Genomic DNA, 21,214 nt, shown 5'->3' with positions numbered 1-21,214 from the left:
AATTTGGGGCAGTGAGCACATTTCCATATATTATCATGGAACAGCTTTATTGGGATATAATTTACATACCCTAAAGCTTACCCATTTTAAGTGTGCAATTCAGGGATCTTTAGTAGGTTTACTAAATTGAAGAGTTGTACAACCACCACCAAAGTGGTGATGCAAAGTTAGCTTGGAACTCTGACGGGAGACACCTGGAGCCTCAAGGCCAAGTTCAGTAGCTTCCCACTGAACCTCCCTACGACAGCTTGAAGGAGCCAAGTCCCTGGGTTATTGCTCTGATAGGGCTTGATTCCCTGCTTTCATGAGAAATCCGAGCACTGTTTCCAGACGACTCCCTATTCTGTCTGTGCTTGGCAGCCGTGAGGTTCTTGGGACTGCGATGGCACCTTTGCTAATTACCCTTAGAGCGCACACCACCGAGACACATGGATCCAGAGGCTGGACAAACCCTTTAGGGAACAGACAGTTATGAAATCCCCAATCTCAAGGGTAACAAGACTTTTCTATTAAGGCCTCTCCTGCAAAGACACATGTTGGAGAAATTGATCCTTTTCACCTGTTTCTAACCCCTTTCTATGCCTCCACCAGCCCATCTACCCTCTCACCAACAAACTTCTCTCCCAGGTAGAGGATGCCCCATTCAGCTGGTCAGAACTCAGTCCAATGGATATTGGACTACATTTTTTTTTCCGTTGGGTGAGGTTCCTATGCCTCAAGAGGAACATGTTCTTCTTGTTCTTTCTCCTGCCACAAAGTCCTTCCCTTGCCTTCTCTACCAGCAGCTAGGAAGGTAAGTTAGTGTGGGGCTGCCTCTTTCAACTTAGCTCTTTTACGTTCACAGAGTAAGGTGTTGGTCTAAGCTGGGTTGCCCTACTTGGGTCTCGTCTAAGAGCCCATTGTTGGGAGGTAGCAGATACGTGCCCATTTGATGGATGTTACTAATAATATCCTTGGATGAAAATCCAGTCCAAACCTCCCCACCCTCACGGCATGATATGTGCTCAAGAGAAGCAGGGGAAGGAGTTTAAGCAAGGATTCATGGAAACGTGTCTGTCTCACCCAGAGACCCCGGAGCTGCCCAGGTCGGCCTGCCTCCGCTGTCTGACAGACAATTTCAGTAGCTCCGTATTCTGCTGGTGGAGAATCCAACACACACTCTCTCTAGCCAACTGTCCTCCATATCAGGCACTCGGCTGGTCTCTGTGCCACTCACTGTGTAGCAGGAAAGACAGCTTGGGAGGACGCCAAGGCAAAAGGGTGAAATCTCATGCGGAGGTGGGGGTCCTGAAATCGGTGGTTACCTCAAACCCTCCCACCTCTGTTCCCTCCTTGGATGGTGCTTTTACAGCTTTCTACTTTCTAGCATTTCTTTATCGAAGAAGAGATGTATCTTGTGATGTCTTCTGGATTAGATGGGGCCATTGATAGAATGCATTGTGACTGAAAGCTCTTTCAGTCCTTGGAGGAGATCTTAGATGACAAATGTCTTTCGATTAGGAGTGAAACTTGCATTTTCAGGTTTTCTTGAGTCTGAGAAGCTTGACACTGCTTCAGCCAATATAGTAGAGAGGAAGTGACATTCTGTGACTTCTGAAACCAGATCATAAAAAGGGGTGTTGGCTGGAACCCTCACGCTGGAGCTCTGATCGGTCTTGTAAGAAATCTGACTGCTCTAAGGAGACGGTGTGTTGGCGCTCCAGGTGACGTCGCAACCAAGCTCTCAGCTGAAAGCCATCCACTGCCCATGATGTGAGCGCACCATTTTGGATGCCCAGCCTACCCACCTTCGGACGACAGCAGCATGAGCCGTCACTGACTGTGACCACCTGAGAGACGCCAAGGGAGAACTGCTCAGCAGAGCCTTTCCCAAGTTTCTAATCTACAAATTCTTGAGCAAAATAAAGTGGTTATTGATTTACACGACAAAGTTCTTGGGTAAACTGTCATAGTAATAGTGACAATAATTGAAAGTTACGGTCTGGAAGTTGAATGGAAGGGGAATGGAAGAAGACAGAGCTGTATCAGGCGTTCCTGAACTAGTTTTAAACCAGAAATCACCTGTGGGTCTGTAAGGTCTCTGACTCTCTAAGTTTTAAGTGGGCCCCAAAATCTCTATTTTTAAAATAATCTCCCACAGTACAAAATGATGTAAATCCCATCCCCCCACCTTGGGAGTCTCTCCCATCTGTGTATCAGTTTTCCTGCCTATTTCTGCATGAATATTTCTCCAGGTGAAATCAGGATCATTTTGCCATGTTCCTCACAAATGCTGTTGGGTGTTTTGAGATCACATGAAATGTAGATTAATTTATGGAGAAATAATAGCTTTTCAGTATTAAGTCTGTTTATCTGACACAATAGTACATCCTTTGCTTTTTTTACATGTTCTTTTTAAGATTTTATTCATTTATTTACTTGAGAGAGAGAAAGAGCACTAGAAAGAGCAAGCACAAATGGGGGGCAGAGGCAGAAGCAGACCCCCCGCTGAGCAGGAAGCCTGATGCAGGACTCAATATCAGGGTCCTAGAATTAGGACCTGAGCCAAAGGCAGACACCCAACCAACTGAGCCACCCAGGAACGCCTTTACGTGTTCTATGTCCCTTGGTAGGGCTTTACCATGTCCATCATATGGGTCTTGCCTGTCTCTGGTAAAGTTTACTGTAGACTTTTCATTTTTAAATTATATTGTAAATGGGATCTACTACTTCTATTTTACTTTTAACTGATATATTTACCTAAGAAGGCTATTGATTTTTTTGTATTAATGTTACAATCAAGTACTTACTGAATTCCCTTGTTTCTGATGTTCTTTTAGTTGGTTCTTTTCTTTTTCTGACACATATCATCTGCAAACAATTTGGCTTCCCAACTTTCCAAATCCTATACCTCATTTTTTTCACGTGCGAATCACATTGGCTAGTGTTCCCAGGTTAAATAACAGTGATACAGTGGGAATGCATGTTTACTAATATGTTTTCAATTTACAATTTGGGAAATTCGTACCAATGGAATTTGATACAAGCAATCCACAGATCAGCACTGGGGGACCACTGACTTACATCCATGTATTTTTTCAATCTGGCCTTGACAAATATTGCTAATTTTCATGATCTTTATGGAATATGAAGCCAGTAAAATTTCCTAAGATTCTGTGTAAGCCAGGCAGGACCCCCTTGTTATCGATAGAGTGGGGTGTCCCAGCATGGGTAACGCTTTATATATTCTCCTGCTATAGCCCTAATCACTTCCTGCTTAGGCTGTTTGATTGACTTCTCCCACCAAGGAGCCATCCTTGGGGCGCCTGGGTGGCTCAGTCGTTACGCGTCTGCCTTCGGCTCGGGTCATGATCCCCGGGTCCTGGGATCGAGCCCCGCATCGGGCTGCCTCATCAGCGGGGAGCCTGCTTCTCCCTCTCCCACTCCCCCTGCTTGTGTTCCCTCTCTCACTGTCTCTCTCTGTCAAATAAATAAATAAAATCTTTAAAAAAGGAGCCATCCTTGTCACTCCATCCTGTGCCTGGCCCAAAGTAGATCAGATGGAGGACACTCTCTGTCTCTTATTGTTCAATTCTTTCTTCCCATGGGAGGCTCTTCCTGGAGAAACCAGGTTCTTAGAGACGCAGGTCAGCCTGCTCCTCTCACTGTCCTTGGGTGGAGTTCAGGGTGCAAAAATGGGCCCACCAGTCTACCATCTTAACGTCGCTGTCACGAAGTGCACAGGATTATCAAACGCCCCAGACCTTCTTTCGTTCCCTTCCAAGTCATCACTGCAGTGTGGTTTTCAAGGAAAGGATAAACCAGGCCAGACATGGTTGAAAATGTATTTATTTTTCTTCAAATGATCTTTTTCAAGCAATAAATAAAAAGACATGTCGACTCTTCTAAAAAACGAAACCAAACAAAAAAAAATCCCCTCAACTATATACATCCTACCGAAATACAAGCATATCAAATGTAGAAATGACATCACTCTGAAAGATGGGGCTATTTACAAAAGTTACAAGTATTGCATTGCTCTGTCTTGAAGCCTCTTCCTCATATGACTCATAAGCTCTCAGGATGGGCAGGGTGCTCCTGGGGGACAGGGGTATCTCAAGAGGTGAAACTCCCCATTCTTTTTTTTTTGCTAGACAAAGGACATTTAAGGAAAAACCTCAACATCCAGACACTGTATTTAGGTCCCTAACAATGCTCCACAGGTCAGCTGCCCTTCAAGGGGCATGAAAGGTGCCCCGTTCAGGAGGTCGCATGCTCCCTGAGCTCCTGAGAGAAACCATCTTGTCCCTCCGCCGGGCTGGGACTGGCAGCAAGAACCTGCCGAGCCAGCGACAAACCCCTCGCTATGGTTTCTGAGAGACCAGCTAGTTCTGTGTCATTAAGACCCACCTCCAGGGCACTCGGAAAGCACCTGGGGAGCTTTGAAACATACGGACGCCGGGGTTCCAGCTCCAGAGATCTTGGTTTCATTGCCCTGGGACAGCCTGGTAGCAAGGTTTTCAAAACTCCCCAGTTGCTGCCAATGGACAGCCAAGGTGTACCCCTGCTTTAATACTACGGGCATGGCGGTGGGCTCCCAACTGAATCAACCACCTACCGCATTTCTGTCCACTTTCCCACAGATTTTTAAAAATTTCTCGCATGGCTTCCCAACCTTGTTGAAAACTCTGGAATCCAGCTAGAACGAGCACCTGAGCAAAACGGCGTCAGGAGGAAATGACTAAAGCTTCGAGCGCCCAGGCACCATTCACAGACACTTCAGTCTAATAGTTCTCCATGGGAAAGTCAAGGCCATTACCCTTAGTGCTCCACAAACATCCTTGGGTCACACAAGATTCCAGGAGGGAGCTGACCTCATCCCTTGGTCTCTAGAGAAGAACCAAGGTAGCCAACAGCACCGTTGATAGGATCAGTGAAAGTGGCAATGTTTTCTGGCCATTACAGAAATTTTGCATCACCAGAAATCACTTCATGGGAGAGATGCCAATTGAAATCCACCTGGCTATTTGAGCTGACCCTGTGGCGGTGTCTTCATTACAGTTACTTCGAGTCATCAAAGAGACTTCCCGATGACAGAATTACGACCAGAAAAAAAAAAATCCCCTTTTCCGATCAAGCCGACTTCCTATTTTATCTCTGAGAGTTCTGAGACTCAGGCTGTTATCAAGTACAAAGAAAATGGCTTTATAAATAGCAGTCTGACACGGTGACAGAAGACTTGAACTGGAAAGCGGGGGAAAGACATGTCTGGGGCTGGTCCTGAGCTCTGACTGTCCGCGTGGTTGGAATCCAGTCTGGGAAAGCATGATACACAGGTTTTGGCAAATGTACACTTGTTCTATAGAAAGTGAGTCTGTTCCAGGTTGCCTTCCCTCCCCCTGCCACAGGCTCGCCTGCTCCCCAGGTCTAACCGCTCTTGCAACCCATAGCTCTCAGAGCTGCAGAGCTCACTGGACCTCACTAATCACAAAACACAGAGCAACTTCCAGGAATCAAGGAAAAAGTAGGAACGGCCAACTGTGCCATCTCTAAATAGGTCCATTGTCCAGGAACCCAAACCCCTCACCTCACCCCTACCTATTCAGCCAAGCAGCTCCCGGGGACGGAGGCTCCGGAGCCTCTGGCTTTTCTAAAAACAGGAAGCGGGAACTCTGGCCTCACCCAAAGACAGGGCTTGACAAAGGCAGGATGAGTGATGCCAACACAGGTTCATGTTTGTGGAAGGAAATGTAATGAACCTGGTCCTGTCTGGGATGCCAGGATGAGAAAGAGCATTCCAACGCTATTCTGACATTGAGGCTTGAAGTTATTTATGGATGAGCAAGAATGTTCATTTAGAGCTAGACTCCTAAGGGGCTAAAAAAAAAACCAAAAAAACAAAAAACAAAAAAAACCCCAAAAAACAAACATGCTCTCATTTCTAGACAAGTTTGCAAATACCTCTAAGCTGACACTCTGTAACACTGTTCCACTCTACTACAGATGAAGTGACATGTAGCTTCCCTCTTCCCTCCCCCCAAGCCCAACCCGCAGAAAACATCCGTCTCCCTCCGAAAGCCTCGGCTCCCTTTGGAAAGGCCCCTTAAAATGGCATTATCCCAAGAGAGAATTCCACAATGGCGCCTGCGTGCCCACAGTGCTCAGAATAGAAGCCCATGGTGCCCAGGATAGAAGCCCAGCAGCCGGCTTCCAAGCAAAGGGTCTAGCCAGCTCCTTACACCCTCTTCCATTCTAGACCTGAAACAGCGTGTTCACCCCCCTCTTATTGAAATATGGGCCTTTAAAAATATTCACCTAACCCAGGAGTTTTGAGAAGGCAAGAACTTGCTGTACTTCCCCCTAAGCAAACCCTGTAACACGAAAAAAACGCCGATTTATGCAGAAGAGAAAAAAGATGGTGCTTCTGATCACCAGAGGATGCACGTCCGGTCCATCTCTAGTTAGCTGCTTGTCCCAGGGGCCTCGCTCCACGATTCACTGTAAGACAATCTCAGTTGCACCCCATTTCCCAGGAGCACCTTTTACGACAGGGCATTTATCAGATGATAAACAAGTCTTCCGGAAGGGCTGTGAGAAAAGGCTCCCACCGCCAAACTGAATTACTGATCCTGAGAAAAGGCTCTATCATTGGGACCTAGAGCCGCTTTCGTGTTCCCTGTACCCAGGAACCAGCTTCAAAAGGAATCAGAAAGTAGTCCTTCCCTTCTTCCTCCTACCACCCCACACTGCCTGCTTCTCAGTGACAACCAGTGCCCACTGACCCTCAGGCTACCTGCTCCGTACCTGGGACACACCGTCCAGTTCCCAACCGCCTTGACGTTTGCGAGCCATGAGGCTCCGCGGCGGGGCATTGACGGAAATATATCCTAAATTCACCGTCCCTAGGCTCCTTGCACTTACATCCTCTGAAGAAATTCTTAATAAATACTTTTATTTATTATTAAGCATCATTATCCACCTGTTGGTGATTTCGAAAGGAAAACCAGGTCCTGTAAGATTTCTTAAAGAAAACAAAACAAAAAACAAAACCTGTTCCAAGAACAAAAAAGAAGGAAGCACACAGAACCAGGCACTTCTGGCAAACTTTTTTCTTTTTGTCCCTTTCCCACCCCCACACCCCACCCCCGCACCCCTTAATAAAACTGGGTGGGCACATTTGCCAGGATCTGTGGGTTTCATAACTTCAAGCCTTACTGCTTAAAAAAATGAGGTAAGAAATTCCTATCTGCAAAGTAACACGGACACACAAACCAAACCGAGGTCTTCCCTGCCCGCTGAGGCAGCCGTTATTGCTCTAAGTTGGAGTGTTTTGTTTTGTCTGCTTGTAAGGTGTTTTCGAAGTCCTTATTGCCATTCTAGCTGGCCCCGGAGGAGGGGATTGGGGGGGGGGGACGCCTGGTCGCCGGGCCCTCGCGCTGTCAGTCCCCGTGGGCGCTGCCCACCCCGCGAGCCCCGCAGAGCCCCGCAGAGCCCCGCGGAGAGCCGGCGGCCGGGGTCGGGGCTCCCCGCGGCCCTAGCAGCTGGGGGAGGTGGTGATGGGGCTGTGCAGGTATGGCAGGCTGCTGGGGGCCGCGTGCACGCCCACCGACACCGGGAAGCTGAAGACAAACTGCGACGTGGGGGTGGGGGTGGCCTTGCCCCGCTCCCGCAGGGGCCCGGAGGGGCTGGCTGCCTCCACGGCGCAGGACGTGGCCAGCACCTGCGACTCGAACTGCAGCAGCTGCCCCATGAAGCTGAAGTTGGGCGAGATGACGCTCCGCCGCTGCTTGACGAACTCAAAGGCTTCCTCCAGCCTCACCCGCTTCTTCATCATCAGGTAGGCCAGGCAGATGGTGGCCGAGCGCGAGATGCCCGCCTGGCAGTGCACCAGCACCCGGCCGCGGCGGTCCTTCACCGCATCTGGGGCAGAGAGCGCGGCGCCGTTAGTGCCCTGCGCGCCCCACCCCCCGGGGGGGCCAGGCGGCAGGTGCGGGCAATGGGGGGCGGCGGGGGGGGGCGGGGGAGGTCTGAGGAGTGTTGGAGGAGGGGCACTCCCATTCAAGGCATAATAGTCCTAGTGAGGAGGGGGCGGGGGGAAGCCCACTTGCAAGGGACTCTAGCGTTCCACCCCTTCCGGGCTATTTTTGAGACTTCACCAAACAAAAGCACTGAGCTTGGGAAAAACCCGGGTTCAAGCCGGTTAAATCCCAACATACCTCCAAGGATTTCCATTTGCGGAAACAAAAACAATGACCCCAATTCTCCCTTTATTTGTCTTCCTCCCCACCCCCAAAGCCTTATCATATGGACATCTGGAGACGGGCAAGGAAAATGGTATTGGCTGCGTAGGCTAAGGGCTCGGGCGCGGCAGCCGATCTCCCTATCCGCCCTGCAACACAACGTCCAGGCGGCCAGCCTCCCTTAGAGGCAGAGGGCACATGGGTACACCCCGGATGCAGCGCCCCCCCCAAGCCCCTCCTCCAGCGGGCGAGGACTCGGGGTTCCCCGCCATCCTCCCGCCCTCCCCAGCGTCCACCGCAGCGCCAACCTACCGATGTACTCGATGGCCTCCATGAACCAGGAGCTGATGTCTGCCTTGTGGTTGTCTTCCACCGGGATGCACTTGTACTGATAGTGTCCTTCAAAGTGGTTCGGGCAGTCAGAGGAGACATTCAGCAGGGCCGTGATCCCCAGGGCATCCAGCATGTCCCTCCGAGCAGCGTGGTACGCGCTGCCGAGGTAGAGGAAGGGAAGGATCTCCACAGGACCCCCCTGCACCAGAAAGGGAAAGCAAAGGCCCCCGGACATGGTGAGTGTAAGGCACCCAGAAAAAGGGCTGGGATGCTCAGGATGGGGAGAGGGAACCTGCCCAAGGTGGGCTTTCACAAGCCCTGGGGAGAACGCCTGGGGACACAGCCCTCCCAGCTTTCCCCTGCACCTGCTGGGGCTCCCGGCGAACGACAGGCCCAGGGGACTTCTCTGGCCTTTCCACTCTGCTCTGCTGTGAGCAGAGAAGCCGGGACGGGTAGAGCCTGGTGGGCCCCCCTCACGGGTTCAAGCAGCCCACCTCCGCCCTGATACATGAAGAGGCAGACACCATGCTGGCCTTGCCACACCATCTGCGACATTCATCTACACCTAGCTGGTGTGTGGTCAGGTGGCACACTAAAAATGGGTGTTATGTCAGCCTCACAGGCTAGAGGAGGCGTCTTGGCAATATGAGGTAACGTCGGCTTAAATTCGTGACATTTTCTGAGTCACATCGACTCAAATGATCTGGGATCTGGGAGCAGAGTTGCTGGACCCCATAAATTCGCCCCATCTAATGAAAGAGCTAGAGTCGGGGCTCGGAAGGAATATAGCGGCTTAAGCGGGTTTTCTTAGCGGAGGGCTGGCCGACCATTTATGTCCACTTGGCATTTACAGTGGGTTGTGCACAGAGGGGGTGGCCTCAGGTCCCTGGGCCGCGTCTTCAACGAGGGATGCTCTCTCAGCTTTCTACGTAGCCTGTCACACACTTCTGATTTCAGCAATCCTCGCCTGTCTGCACGTAACTTCAGAGGCTAAGTCAGACAGGTACGTCTTTGTATTTTTCCCAGAGGGGCTAGTAAGAGGGAAGGGGGAAGAATCCCAAGGATCAAATGGACCTTCCCCAACACCCCATCCCAATATTCAGGGTTCACTACATTCTCCCCAAACTGAGGGACTGTGTCCCAAAGCCCTGAAAAGCAGAAACCTGAAAATAAGCCCCCTTGCCCCCACGTTGCCGCTTCCTCCCGGGCTCTGGGCCCCGAGTCCACCTGGTCGTGCAGTGGGGTTCCACAGGAGCTGCAGTTCACGTCCAAGGATTCGGCAGCGCTGGGGGGCACAGCCGGTGGGAGGGCTGCCAGGGCCTTGGTTTTGGAACAGAATTCTGGGTACTCGGAGGAAAACCTCTCATAGCCACCTGTAAAAGAGAAATAGGGTCGGGTTGATAGGGTCACTAAGCCCGCAGGAAACCAGAAAGTACTTGAGTCCCACCCCTAGACTGAGAATGGCCGCGAAGCTGAGGCTGGCTGGATCTACACTGGCCACTGGGTGGCGCTGTGGGCCCAGAGATAAAGTCTGTGGAGGCTTCGGAGCGCCTCATTTGGCGGGGACTTCATCCTGAAGGCTGAAAGGAAAGTTTTAGGAACATGACAGGCTCGGGATGCAGATACAGAAAGGAGGACGTGCCGGGGGTATGCCGAAGGGACCTTCCCCAGCAGCTCCTGAGGGTGATGATAAAGCATGGAAGACAGGATGGCCACTGGGGGTTCCCACAAGTAGGGAGGCAGCCTGGTGCCAGGCCCTGGGACCTACCAAGATGTCTGTCATCCCCCAACTCCAGCCCTTCGTTTGGAGAGGTTCTCGAATGTGGGAGAGAAGGAAAAAAAAAAAATTACCCTGGCACCAGCCCTTCTGGATCTCAGCAACAGAACAGATGCCAATCGCCTGGCCTCCCGAACAGCTGTTCAATCCACAAGGGGCCAAAATAAGAGGAAAGGGGCTTAAATACAAATCCCTCTTGCTACATACAGGTTTGGGGCAAGGCAGGATTTCCTGCCCTGAGAGTTGCTAAGCTCTGGAATGGTTATCTGTGGGATCGTCTTCCGGGGAAAGGAGGTCTTTTAAGTAAAAAGAGATAAAGGGCCAACTTCTCTGGAATAGTATTAGTGCCAAGCAGAAAGGTGCCGGCTGGCTGGGGGTGGGCAGAGATGGGGGCAGGGGGACACCAGGAGGACAGAGACACCTGGCCAGCATCTGATTCACTTAGGGAGCGCTGGGACTTGGCTTGGCGAGTAACTCGGCATCTACTGTCCACGTGCGGCCCTGCCTGTATTTTTATTTTGTAGTTTCTGTAGGACCCACAGTGGATCAAAAATTAATTCAGGAGAGCCTGCAGGTTGCCGAACAACCACTCTAACGGACCCGTTCACCCAATGGTCACGTCGGTGGCTGGCACAGCGAAGTGTCTGTGTGTAAGCGGTGTGGGGCCAGTGTGCCCGGGGACCATTCGTGGGAACCTTCCAACATGCAGACCTGTGACAGTGAGTCAATGACTTGCCCAAATCCCACTCCCCTGCCCCTAGAAAATACTGCTTTGCAGAGGAAGGGAAATGATTCTTACAGAAACACGGTATACAGTTTTTCCTCTGAGCCCCCCTCTTCTGTGTTCCCCTCCATTGCCTCCCTTGGGATAGAAATGGCTATCTCCCTGCTCACCGGCCTCGCTCCTGCTGAGTCACAACCACCAGCCTCCCGGGAAGGAAAAACCCGCTCGAGGGGCCAGGACTGGCAGTTCCAGGCGCATTGGTGGCCTTCATGTGGTCATCTCAGCACAGGGGCACCCCTCCTGCCCACTAGCACCCCTTTTTCCTGATAAGGCTACAAACATGGCTGTCCCAAATGCGGTGAAGAGAGGATGGGGGAAGAGCTAGCGAATGTCTTTAGCTGCGGCCCCTAAGACAGGACTTGGGGCAACTTCCCTCACTGTTCCCCTTGGATGGGGGTGGGGAACAGTCAGGGAAGGATCAGTCAGCAAACCGCTGGTGAACACCCATATACAAAGCCATTACTTGTTACTCTACACGTTTCTATAGGATTTGAAGATTTTTAAGTTAACTCATCTCTGTGTTTATATTACATAATTTGAGCTATTTAAATACAATTTTTTTTTTCCCACAGAAATGTAAGGCCTAGGCGGTGCCCTCCATAAACTCATCACCGAGACAGGCAGACTAGCAGTGCCCACCGGCCAGTGGCAAGTGGCGGGGGCGGGGGGGGGGGCGGAGTCCTGGGGGGGGCCAGGGCCAGGCGGCAAGGTCACAGAGAAGGAGCACCCCGCCCTCCCCGGAGTAGCGGAAATGGGAGGGGCCTCAGAGTGATTGACACAGTGTTCTTCCCATTGCTGAGAAGGCCCAGGGCAGGGAACCGGGGCAGGGAACCAGACGCACGCGCCTTCAGACTCACAGGTCTGGGTTGCATGCCAACCCAGAAAAATCATCAGCTGTGCGGCCTAGGGCTGTCATGGAACCTCTCTGAGCCTCTCCCTCATCTGTAAAATGCGATGAACCGTCGGGGCCCGGCGGCGTCCTTCGAGGCCCGCTTGGAACAGCCAATGCTCTGCGCCTGGCCCCGGAGAGACACATAAGGCTTCCTCTTTTGGCACCTACAAGGGGACCCAGCATTACTGGCAACTTCCCAGACTTTGGACAGCCTTCTCCTACCGGGCTTTACCGATTTTTTTTCCACTCACGGTCCTGAGATCTGGTCGTGGGACAGTAGAAGGGCAGGCCTTGCCCTGTCTGAGTTCCAGGACCTTTCCCCCTCAGGGACATCCGCTGCCTCGGGGTAGATCCTCGGCCAACCCCACAGGCAGAGAGCGGAGCAGCAAGCACAGAGGGCTCCAGGGGTCGTGGTGGGCAGGGGGCAGGCGGCCAACTGGGCAGGACAGAGGTGACCCAGGGCCAGACCAGGCTTGAGGGGGGCCATTTGTCATCCCCACCTCCCCCCAAAGCCCCCAGACCTCTCCTAACAGGGCAGAGAGGGTGGGAGGAGACAGCATTAGAATGGAACAGAAACATTATGACTGAAGTCAGTTCCCTCTGGCAGCTCTTGAAAGAACACGCAGAAAGGAACCAAGTGAAGAAGCAGATTAGCCCAAGGGACTGGAGCATCCCAGGCCAGGGGCAGCAATGAGAGGGTTTTTCCCTCCTGAGCTGTCACTAGCTTCGGAGGATCCATTACAAGGAGCAGCACCAAAGGAGGTCCTTCTTGCAGATAGATGAGCTGCACTGGGCCAGGACGTGTCGGATGAGTAGAACTCACAATGACGGCGGGGCCAAGAGTAGGCAGGCAGGGTGGTAGGGGCAGAAGCCTGCAAGTTAGGAAACCACCCACGCCCACACCCCACAAGAGCATCCATCCTCTACGGCCATCAGCGCCATGTTAGTAAAAATGATAGCCACTGTTATTAAGGGGAAATGCCCACTGTGTGCCAGGCTCTTCCCAAACATGGGTCCAACCAGCAGCCTTTGAGGTGACTGGCCCCGATGTTACAGAAGAGGAAACTGAGGCGCAGGGCCACCCCCCCCCCCCAAGTAAGGGCAGGGCCAGCGTTCAGCCCACTGGCCTCAAAGCCACCTGCTAGTCTGGCCATCAGGAGCCCACCCTGCTGTGTGCCCATCTCTGCCTTCCTCGTGGTCCTTCTCTTGGGGGAGGCACAGCCTGCTGGTTTCACTGCGTTGAAGACACGAATGTTCTGGCAAAACCAGAAAGGATCTGAACAGGACACTCCTGACATTTCACCAAACTCTGCTTCTTCCCAGGGCTTTTCAAACTACAGGTTGTCACTGAGAAGTCATGACCAGCACGTTTTATTTAACGGGATATAACAGAACAGAAACCTCTGGAATGAATTTTATTTAAATAAAATAAAAATTATTTAATAATTTTTCAGAACTCTGGTTTCAGGTGTGACCGTATCCCTACAGGGTCATGATGTCAGGATTTCAGACCGCATCATCTTTAAGTGCCAATACTCTGTGATCCGAAACGTCACAAACTTCATTTGCAAACTATGAACTGGCAGCAGGTGTCTCTGAGATCTGCTTTTCGAGCTCCTGAATACAATTTCATGACACATACGCCAATGACTTTCCACCTGTTCTGTGTCCAACAGAATGTAATTCCACAACAGATAATCTGACTCATTTTGACCCGTTTTTCCCGTGTTCTTAATAATTGACTTTCTAGTCTTAAAGTTCTCATTTTCTCATCTTCATTTTGAAACTTGAGAGGCCAGAGGGGAGAAAAGGAATATAATGCCTCCCCACCCCACCCCCGATCAACTTTCTTGAGGAATAGCTGAACTCCACACTCTTTTTCTCAGACTCACACAGCAAGGCAACTGTCACAGCTTACTGCAAAGGACAACCCACTGGCCACACGTCCATGCGGAGCTGGGACAATGTGCATAAAAGTGTTCTAGAAAATACTCCAGAATACTTCCCCTGATGTGGGCGTTAACTCAGTTAAGCACCCCCATAAATCCTGAGCAGTACTCAAAACGTACCTAAGTGAGCTTCTCACGCTGGGACCCCAGGCACAGACCTGTGTGTCCTGCGCCAGGTGGCTGACACCTAATGCCTTACACTGGAGCTGGGTCTGGGTTGCCGTCCCTCCCAGCACTTCTGGGCTATCTGCTCCGTTCAGCAAGCGGACTTCTGCTGGCTTCCGTTGGAGAGTGAACTTTTCTTCCTGTCAAACTGCCTTTGTCAGGAGGCAACTGCCTCCCAGTAAGGAAACTGGCTATCTGGTTTCAGATGTTCTGATTTTTTAAAGGAATTTCTTGGCTCCTTAAGAAGGCCGCCCTCGGGGCGCCTGGGTGGCTAAGTCGGTGAAGCATCTGCCTTCGGCTCAGGTCATGATCCCAGGGTCCTGGGACTGAGTCCCGGGCCAGGCTCCCTGCTCAGCAACTAGTCTGCTTCTCCCTTGGCCTCTGCCCCTCTCCCCAGCTCATGCTCTCTCTCAAATAAATAAATAAAATCCTAAAAAAAAAAAAAAAAAAAGGCCACCCTCCCTCAGTCCTGTGAGGACAAGCCCAAGGGAGCTGTGATGGGCTTAATTAATAACTATCAGGTTTTCACTTTCCATTTGTACCTACACCCCATCTTTAGTTAGTTTTGTTCGTTGGAAGCATCCAGTTCAAATGATGCAAAAAGCCGTGAGTTTGCTTCCTTCGTTGTCATTCTTGAATGAATTGCAGTGGAAGTTAGAGATTATCTTTAAGGCCTACCATTTAGTGTAATTCTGATGCTCTCAAGCCTCGGCTGTCATGGGCATTGTACCATGTTTGTAAGGAGAAAAGCACCTCCATTTCTCTTCGGGGGGAGGAGGTGTGCAACCTCATAGCCCCCGGGGTTTGCTGTTAGATACCACTACCTTGGGGCGGGGGAGGGGATTAGGATGGGTGGGGCAGAGAGAACCCAGCCGGTCACCACAGTTAGCACGGCTGCGGGCTGAGCACTCCCCACGCGGTCACTGGCCCTCCGGGCTGTCTCCTACAGGGAACAGTGCCTGGGGTCCCAGCGTGAGAAGCTCACTTAGGTACAGAGAGTGTCACGTCACCATCCGTATGGTCAGGCCCTAGGACTAGAGCACCTGTGAGTTCCAACCTGGAGGAAGAAGCTAGACTTACCTAGTTGATCATCCTTTCTCAACAGCGCCAAGACAACTTTTAAATCAGAACTCAAATAAAAACGGACAAAAGTCATGAGCTGAGATGAATTTTAGCCAAGAGAAAAGCAAAATAGTGTTTTTATACCTAAAATCTTCTGCGTAAGACTGACTTATCTGAGAAGTATGAGAGGCAAAGAATGACTTCTAATAGGGTAAGAAAATGCTCTTTTTGTCTTTCTCTTATGACCAGGGTGTAAAACCCCAATCCCAGGATTTACGAAGGAAAGAGAAAGGGACTTCAAAGGAGATGTGTATTGTAATAAAATCTGAAAAGCTGAAATTTCTAAACTTTCCCTAAAAATGCCTTACAGGATTTTAAATAAAGTAAACTTAGAGGAATGGGAATCTTAGCAAAAAGACCAGAAAATGTAGTGATTTAGGTGATTGCTCCTAGCAAAACTTGGATACTATTAGGAAATGTAAGGGCGAGGCAGCATTTTATTGATATTAAGTAACATTTACTCTTAACTGTGAATTCTTGCATGTGGTATTAGTTAACTACCAGCCATGAGCAACCACTGCCCTTCCAAGTGGCAGAAAGAGAAAACAGACTTTGAAGCACCATTAGTTGGTAGAATGAGAGAGCCTTTGGCTGGGGACGATAATACAACTTCTGAAAATATTCTGCAGCGTTTCTGTCCCCACAGGTTGGCAGAGACCAACACTCGGTTCTTCCTCTGGCTTAACGTCTGACCACTTTTACTCCACGCTCACCAAATGAGACCTACACACAGTCCCATTACATGAAAATTGAAATGAGCAACTCTGATGGGAACCCTATCAGCCAACCCCTAACCCATTAGGGCATTTACTAAAGATAACCTAGGGGGCTTTTCTCCTGCTCACCAGTGTTTCCCTTTAGTTCCCTGCCCCCAGAGTGCCCTCCCATGAACCCACATTTTCTCCACCAGAACTGAGGAGGCTTGCTTCCTTCTCCCAGCCCGGTAGGAGAAGACACTTGCCGGGTCTTCCTGGCCTCACTAGGGATGGCTTTTCATTAGAGGACCAAGAGCAGGAAGAAGAACGGTGTTGAAGCTTCCTCTCCTTCGCACATGTATGAGAAGAAGCTAGGTTACATAGAATATGCCCCTGTTAACCTGGCAGACCTTCTACCATCACTGCAGACCTAGCCCCTCCCTCACCACCCCCACCCCCACCCCCACCCCCACCCCCACCCCTCTGAATCTGAGGCGACTGCTCCCAAAGGCAGCCTCCCTTTGCTTAGAAGACACTGCAAAACCTTTCCTGGCTACTCCCCGGGCCTGGTCCTGAAGAGGCATTGGTTCTACCTGCTGCCCAGGCCTGGACGCTCGAGAATGCGGACTTGGAGAAGCCTGGCGTCGCCCTCCCTGCCACACCAGGGCAGACTACAGGAAGCAGTGCAGGCCTCGGGACGAAAGAGCCCCTAGAAAATTCCTTTTTCTTTGGCCAGGGATCTCGCTAACGGCCAGGGGACTGTCATTTTCCCCGGAGGCTCCTGTCCTACGAGGGGGCTGTCATTGTACCCAGAGGCTCCTGTCTTACCCCGAGCACGAGCCTCGCGCCTCACGGCGAGTCCGCGGGGCGGCTCTTCCGGACGGATCCGGTTCTGGACTCTCCCCGCGGGACCAGGGAGGTGCCACGAGCCGGAGGAGGAAACCTTAAAAATATGCCTTCCCGCCCCGGGGCTTAGGTGTCCTCGCGCCCGGAAGCCCAGGGGCCTAGGTCCCCGAGCTGCTGCTCTGGGGCGATCCCCTCCGGACTTCTTCCAGGAAGAAAAACAAAACAAAACGCACCCAGACTCCACGTGGGTCTGCACGACCTCCAGAAGGGCCCTGGCTTCAGAGGCCCGCCAAGGAAGGCGCAGGTTTGGGCTCTAAATCAGGAGGGAGAATCCAGCGCAGCGCGGCACGGAGAACGCCCCGGCCAGCCCGTGCCACTCGAGGGGCCCATCGCCTCGGAGAATTTTCTCTCCCCTTTGCCACGAAAGCCGGGGGTGGGGAGGGGAGGGCGGGAGTGCTCCGCTGCCTCGCCCCCCACACTGGCGCGGGAGGGGGCTGGCCGTGCCTCCGCCGGGGGCTCCCGGGCACTGCTCCGCCACCAGGCAGGCGAGGCCACCGGGCCCCGGGCGCCCGGCTCGCCGGGCTCAGCGCCGGTCCTTCCGGTGCAACCCCTTCCTCGCACTTTCTCTTAAAGCGCTTTGGGGAGAAGACGGGAGGATTAGGCTCCCTCGTCGGTGCAAAAGGCAGCCCTCACAGAAACAGAAAAATCAGCAAAATCGCCTTAGTAGTTCAACCAAAGGTCAACAGCAGCATTTCCCCAGCAGCTGACAGGTCAAATGGCCAGGAAACAACTGGCGAGAACAAAGCCCCCCGCTGTTCGGCAGGGGCGAGCCCTGCTCGCCGACACTGAGCGGGGTTGTTGTGCTTTTTGGAAAGGGCGGCGGGGAGAGGTTTCCGCCCCTCCTCCCGCCACCACCTCCCTTCCTCTCGGGTGAGCAGGTCCGGAGGGAAAAGGAAAGGAGGGAGGAGGCGAAGGGCGCCTGCAGGGAAAGGAGCGGCTCTTTGAAGGCCTGGGTCTGAAACGCCTCGCGAGTTCGGAGGCCGGGACCGGACGCGGGCGAAAGAATGCGCGGAATGTGGCGGTGGGAGGCAGGGGCGCAGCGCGGCAGGGGCGCTCCTACCCACAGCCGGTTCTGCGCCCCCCCCACCCCCCCCACCCCGCGCGGGAACCGCCAAGGGCCGCGGCTCCTCCAGGCCGGGCAGGTGCGGCCGGTGCACCGTTCCTCCAGTCACTTAGCACGCGGTCCTTTGGGGGTTTCTGACTTCCAGATTTGACAAGAACTCCCGTCTCCGAAGAGTTGCGCCAGGGTTCACTTAAAGCAGGCACGCGCCGCCAACAGAGCGTCGAGAAGCGGGTCTGAACAAAAGGTCGTACGTCTCCGCGGCCTGGATTGAAGGGGCGCAGTCCCATCTCGCGCTGCCCGGATACTCAGTCCTCCCGCCCCCCTGCTCCCGGAGCTGGGGTCTAGCCCGAGGCGGGAGAAGTTGGCCACTTTCCAGGCGGAGCTCGGAGTCGGGCAGCAGAGGACGAGACACAGCTCCACACAATGTCCGAAACCCGAGCTGCCTTTCTGCGTTTACGGAGCCGTTCCCACTTCGGCGCTCACCCTTCACTCTCTTTCCCACCTCTAGGATTCTCGGGACGCGGCGCAGGGCCCGGGCACGCCAAGCCAACAGGCCTGACCTGTCCCGGCCCGCACAGTGGCACTGGGAGCACCCCCCCGGACTATAGGTGGGCAACGCAGTGGAGTTGCTTCGCCTAAGAGGCCCGACGGTCAGTGAGTGTAAATAAATGCAGAAGCTCCGAAGAGTACGGACTGGCAGGTGACAGAGGAAACGCACCCTCACCGTCTCTGAGGACTTCGGGCGCGCTCGCACTTGCACGCAAACGCGCAGAAACCTTGCAAACCCATGCACACCAGCGAGCACAAAGCAGCGCGCGGGGATCCTCGCGGCCACGAATCCCTCCGGGCACTTCTTCCCCTGCCCACCAAGGCTCAGGCCGCCGAGCCCCGCTACACCTCCCCTCCGGCTCGCGCCCCGGCGCCCGAGTTTACCTTTGAGCAGGCAGATGTCGGTGCGCTCGGCGTTGCGGCGCAGCGCCTGCACTACCAGCGACACGGTGCTGTCTTCGCGGAGGCTCTCGGCGCGCGGGCTGCGCTCGTCGTAGACGATGACCGCCGAGTAGAGGCCGGAGCGCAGGCGGGCGCGCACCTCCTCCTCCGCCGGCAGGATCTGCTCCAGGCTCACAGAGCCCTTGGCGCGCCGCCGCACGATGGTGTTGCAGCGCACGTTGACCGAGCCTCGGATGTAGCCCGCGCTGTGCGCCAGGAACGGTCTGCAGTCCAGGAGCAGGCACTTGCCGCCGCTCAGCAGCCCCAGGGCGCCGTGGCCGCCGCTGCCGCCCGCGCCGCCGCCGTTCTCTTCCCGGTTCATGAGCCTTTTGAGCACGCTGCAGTCCATCTCCCGCAGCTCCTCCACCGTCACCATGGTCGCCGGGCACGCGAGGAGGCGAGGCACACCTGGGCCAGCTGGGCTGCAGGAAGGGGCAAGCGGGGGCTAAGGGAAGCGCGTGCAGAAGTGGCTGCAAACTTGGCCCCCACGGCCTCCCGCGGGCGAACCTCTTCTCCCCGGTCCCCTTCCTCCCGCAGTCTCGCGGTTACATAGCAGTCCGAGCGGCCTCGGGCACCCGGCAGCACCGCGCGCGCTGCCGAGGGGGAGGTGGCGGTGGAGAGGAGTGTGTTTACGGGAGAGGACCACGGGCTCCCTTCTGTTGTTGCCTCTATTGTATCTGGCCCGTTGTGCTGCTCCCGCCGTAGCCGCCACCGGCGCTGCCGTTCCGGCCGCCGCTCCCCACCAGCAGCCGGAGCTCCGCGCACTGCCCCAGCCAGAGTTTCCTCTTTGGCTTATAGATGTATTAATGCTCCTCCGCTCTCCCCCGGGAGGGGGCAGATTCATTACTACCTCCCGAGGCCCCGCCTCTTGCCATTCCGGGCCTCGCGCCCTCCCCCCCACCCCACCCCTCGCGCCGGCTCCCCGCCCCATCCCGGCTCCCTCCGCCCCCTCCCCTGCGCGTGAATGGAGTGAGGGCCGCTGGCGCCCAGTCATGGGAACGCGACGTCACAAAGAGCGGAGTAAACAGGGCGCTCGGCGCTCGCCGTCAGGCCCATTCATAAAACCGAGACCTAGAGGAAGAGGGAGGCGGCCTCCGACCGGCAGGCGAGCGGCAGCGCCGGGACTTTGTGAATGGAGCGCGGCGGCGGCGGTCGCGGCCGGCCGGCCCCGGTCTCCGCGGCGCGCGGCCCGCCGGACACTAGTCGCCGTGCAGCCAGTCCACCCCGCCGCGGCCGTGCGGCGTTCGGCGTACGGAGAGCGGCCAGCCAGGAAGCCGGCCTAACGGAGGCCGGGGCTCGGTTTGGAGGTTTCGTTCCATTTTGCCTCCGTGCTTCCCCCTTCGCAGCCTCGCAGGTCTCCTCCGGCGCACCGGAGTGGAGAGGGCCACGTTGCCCCGCTGCCCAGCGGGCACGGCCCGGGCTTACGGAGTGCGTTCCGCCTGGCCGGTCGTTTTCTCAGCGCGACTCCTCAGACGTTAGCTTATGCATTAGCGTGATCGATTTTCATCTCCCGCCATTAAATCAGCCTTATAGCTTCCCGAGGAACGCGGGCAAGCCCCAACGTACAAGATGAAAGAGAAATGCCCTCCTGCCCCGAAGCCCGGTAATAGCGAGGTGTTGGGTTTGTTGCTTTACGACCCAGAGGGCGGCATTAAATTGTCGGAATGTTGTTCCTACGGAGGAAGGCAGGGGTGCCACTCCCGTCCACGCTTCCTAAAGATGCTTTATTAAAAAGATTTTATTTATTTATTCATGAGAGAGAGAGAGGCAGAGGGAGAAGCAGGCTCCCCGCTGAGCAGGGAGCTCGATGCGGGGTTCGATCCCAGGACCCCAGGATCATGACCTGAGCCGAAGGCAGACGCTTAACCATCTGAGCCACCCAGGCGCCCCTAAAGATGTTTATTGAATCCCGGTTTGGGGGGGAAACCCGACGTCTTGGGCTTTTGGAAAAGTCCTCACAAAAACGTGAATTGTTTTCTCAGGAAATGACAATTAGGGTCTATAGTGGGTGCGAAGCTAGACCTAAGAAATTGACACGGAAAGGATTTAATAAGTTCTGAGGGCGATTCCATCCCTCTTTCCAAGTCCTGTAGCGTTCTTCCCGCCCCCAGTTTTACTTAGGCATTTAATTTCCCAGAGGCCGCTTTTGGCAGGGGGTATGTGCGCGCCGCGGTGGGGACACGACAGAAGCCAAAAGTTATTCGCCCGACATCTTGCCAAATCTTGTTAGTGAGAATTAACCACCGGGGGGGGGGGTGGTGGTGAGGGGAGGGGAAGTACTGCAGGACTCGCTCGCGGCCCCGGTAGCAGCGGAGTCGA

General features: G+C 53.9%; 1 protein-coding gene across 1 annotated transcript; it reads right to left on the bottom strand.

The window, feature by feature from the left end:
* Positions 1 to 3,810: 3,810 nt before the first annotated feature.
* DUSP4 (dual specificity phosphatase 4) lies at positions 3,811 to 19,700 on the bottom strand. The gene is made up of 4 exons (XM_027598483.2): positions 18,839 to 19,700; positions 9,780 to 9,925; positions 8,532 to 8,751; positions 3,811 to 7,899 (listed from the first exon to the last, which is right to left on the bottom strand). The coding sequence occupies exons 1-4, from the start codon at positions 19,269 to 19,271 to the stop codon at positions 7,514 to 7,516; spliced, it is 1,185 nt and encodes a 394-aa protein (XP_027454284.1). The 5' UTR covers positions 19,272 to 19,700; the 3' UTR covers positions 3,811 to 7,513.
* Between the last annotated feature and the right edge of the window lie 1,514 nt (positions 19,701 to 21,214).

Source organism: Zalophus californianus, chromosome 2 (genome assembly GCF_009762305.2).
Source record: "Zalophus californianus isolate mZalCal1 chromosome 2, mZalCal1.pri.v2, whole genome shotgun sequence".
Classification (NCBI taxonomy): Eukaryota; Metazoa; Chordata; class Mammalia; order Carnivora; family Otariidae; genus Zalophus; species Zalophus californianus.
The sequence above is the reverse complement of the archived record's forward strand: the minus strand, read 5'-3'. Positions and strand labels throughout refer to the sequence as shown.

Excerpts from the sequence above, each read along its gene's own strand:
- DUSP4 (XM_027598483.2), bottom strand. The coding sequence starts at position 19,271 with ATGGTGACGGTGGAGGAGCTGCGGGAGATGGACTGCAGCGTGCTCAAA. Across the intron at positions 8,752-9,779 it reads GAACCCCACTGCACGACCAG|GGGGGTCCTGTGGAGATCCT; the intron begins GTGGACTCGGGG and ends TTTCTGGTGCAG. Across the intron at positions 7,900-8,531 it reads GGAGGCCATCGAGTACATCG|ATGCGGTGAAGGACCGCCGC; the intron begins GTAGGTTGGCGC and ends TCTCTGCCCCAG.